General features: G+C 51.8%; 1 protein-coding gene across 1 annotated transcript in view; it reads left to right on the top strand.

Moving 5' to 3' along the window:
* The window catches only part of LOC125481689 (active breakpoint cluster region-related protein-like), a gene marked incomplete at its 3' end in the record, with an annotated part of 5,690 nt that overhangs the window by 4,184 nt on the left and 849 nt on the right, over window positions 1-657 (top strand). Inside the window, exon 3 of the mRNA XM_048593557.1 lies at window positions 150-271. Within this exon, the coding sequence (XP_048449514.1) occupies window positions 150-271 (122 nt within the window). The remainder of the gene's footprint in view (window positions 1-149; window positions 272-657) is intronic.

Consider the following 657-nt stretch of genomic DNA (forward strand, 5'->3'; position numbering starts at 1 on the left):
CCCCCGAACCCTGTTGGCGATGATTGCCCCCAGACAGTGACCCTGCCCCACCTGCCCTTTGTTGGTGGTTATCCTGTCACCCCATGGTAATGGCTGCCACTGCTCTCACTGTTTACCCTGCGTAAATATCTTCCTGCTTTCTGTTTCAGAATCGGCAGCTGGTGCGAGATGGATTCATTGTTGAAGTTTCAGAGGGAACCAGGAAACTACGACACATTTTCCTCTTCACTGATCTCCTGTTGTGCGGCAAACTGAAAAAACAGGCAGTCGGGTAGGGAATTTCTGGGGGCTACACTCTCGGAGTGGAGACAGGTTTCTGGGGGACAGGTCCCAGGTCAGTGGGAGATTAATAAGTTGAACAGATTCATTGAAAGAAGCAGTTATTTGATTGAGCTGATGCAGGAACAGCCTAGGCTGATGAGGCAAGTGCAGTAGATGTTGAGTTTGAAGGTTTGCAATGGGGCAAGAAACGTGGCCTTTTCCATCTCTCTACCTGTTGTGCTCAGTCACACTCACACCCACTCTCTGGCCTGTGTGTGTGTGCCTCCTCTCTCTGCATCGCAGCCCCTCACTTGTTTGCCTCTGTCTTGCCATGTCTCTTGCTCTGTCCCTTTGTCACTTTCTCAATCCCCCCTCACTCCAGGCCCACCCCCCTCA

The sequence above is a fragment of the Rhincodon typus genome, unplaced genomic scaffold (assembly GCF_021869965.1).
Source record: "Rhincodon typus isolate 14 unplaced genomic scaffold, sRhiTyp1.1 hic_rhity00003103, whole genome shotgun sequence".
In the NCBI taxonomy this organism is placed as follows: domain Eukaryota; kingdom Metazoa; phylum Chordata; class Chondrichthyes; order Orectolobiformes; family Rhincodontidae; genus Rhincodon; species Rhincodon typus.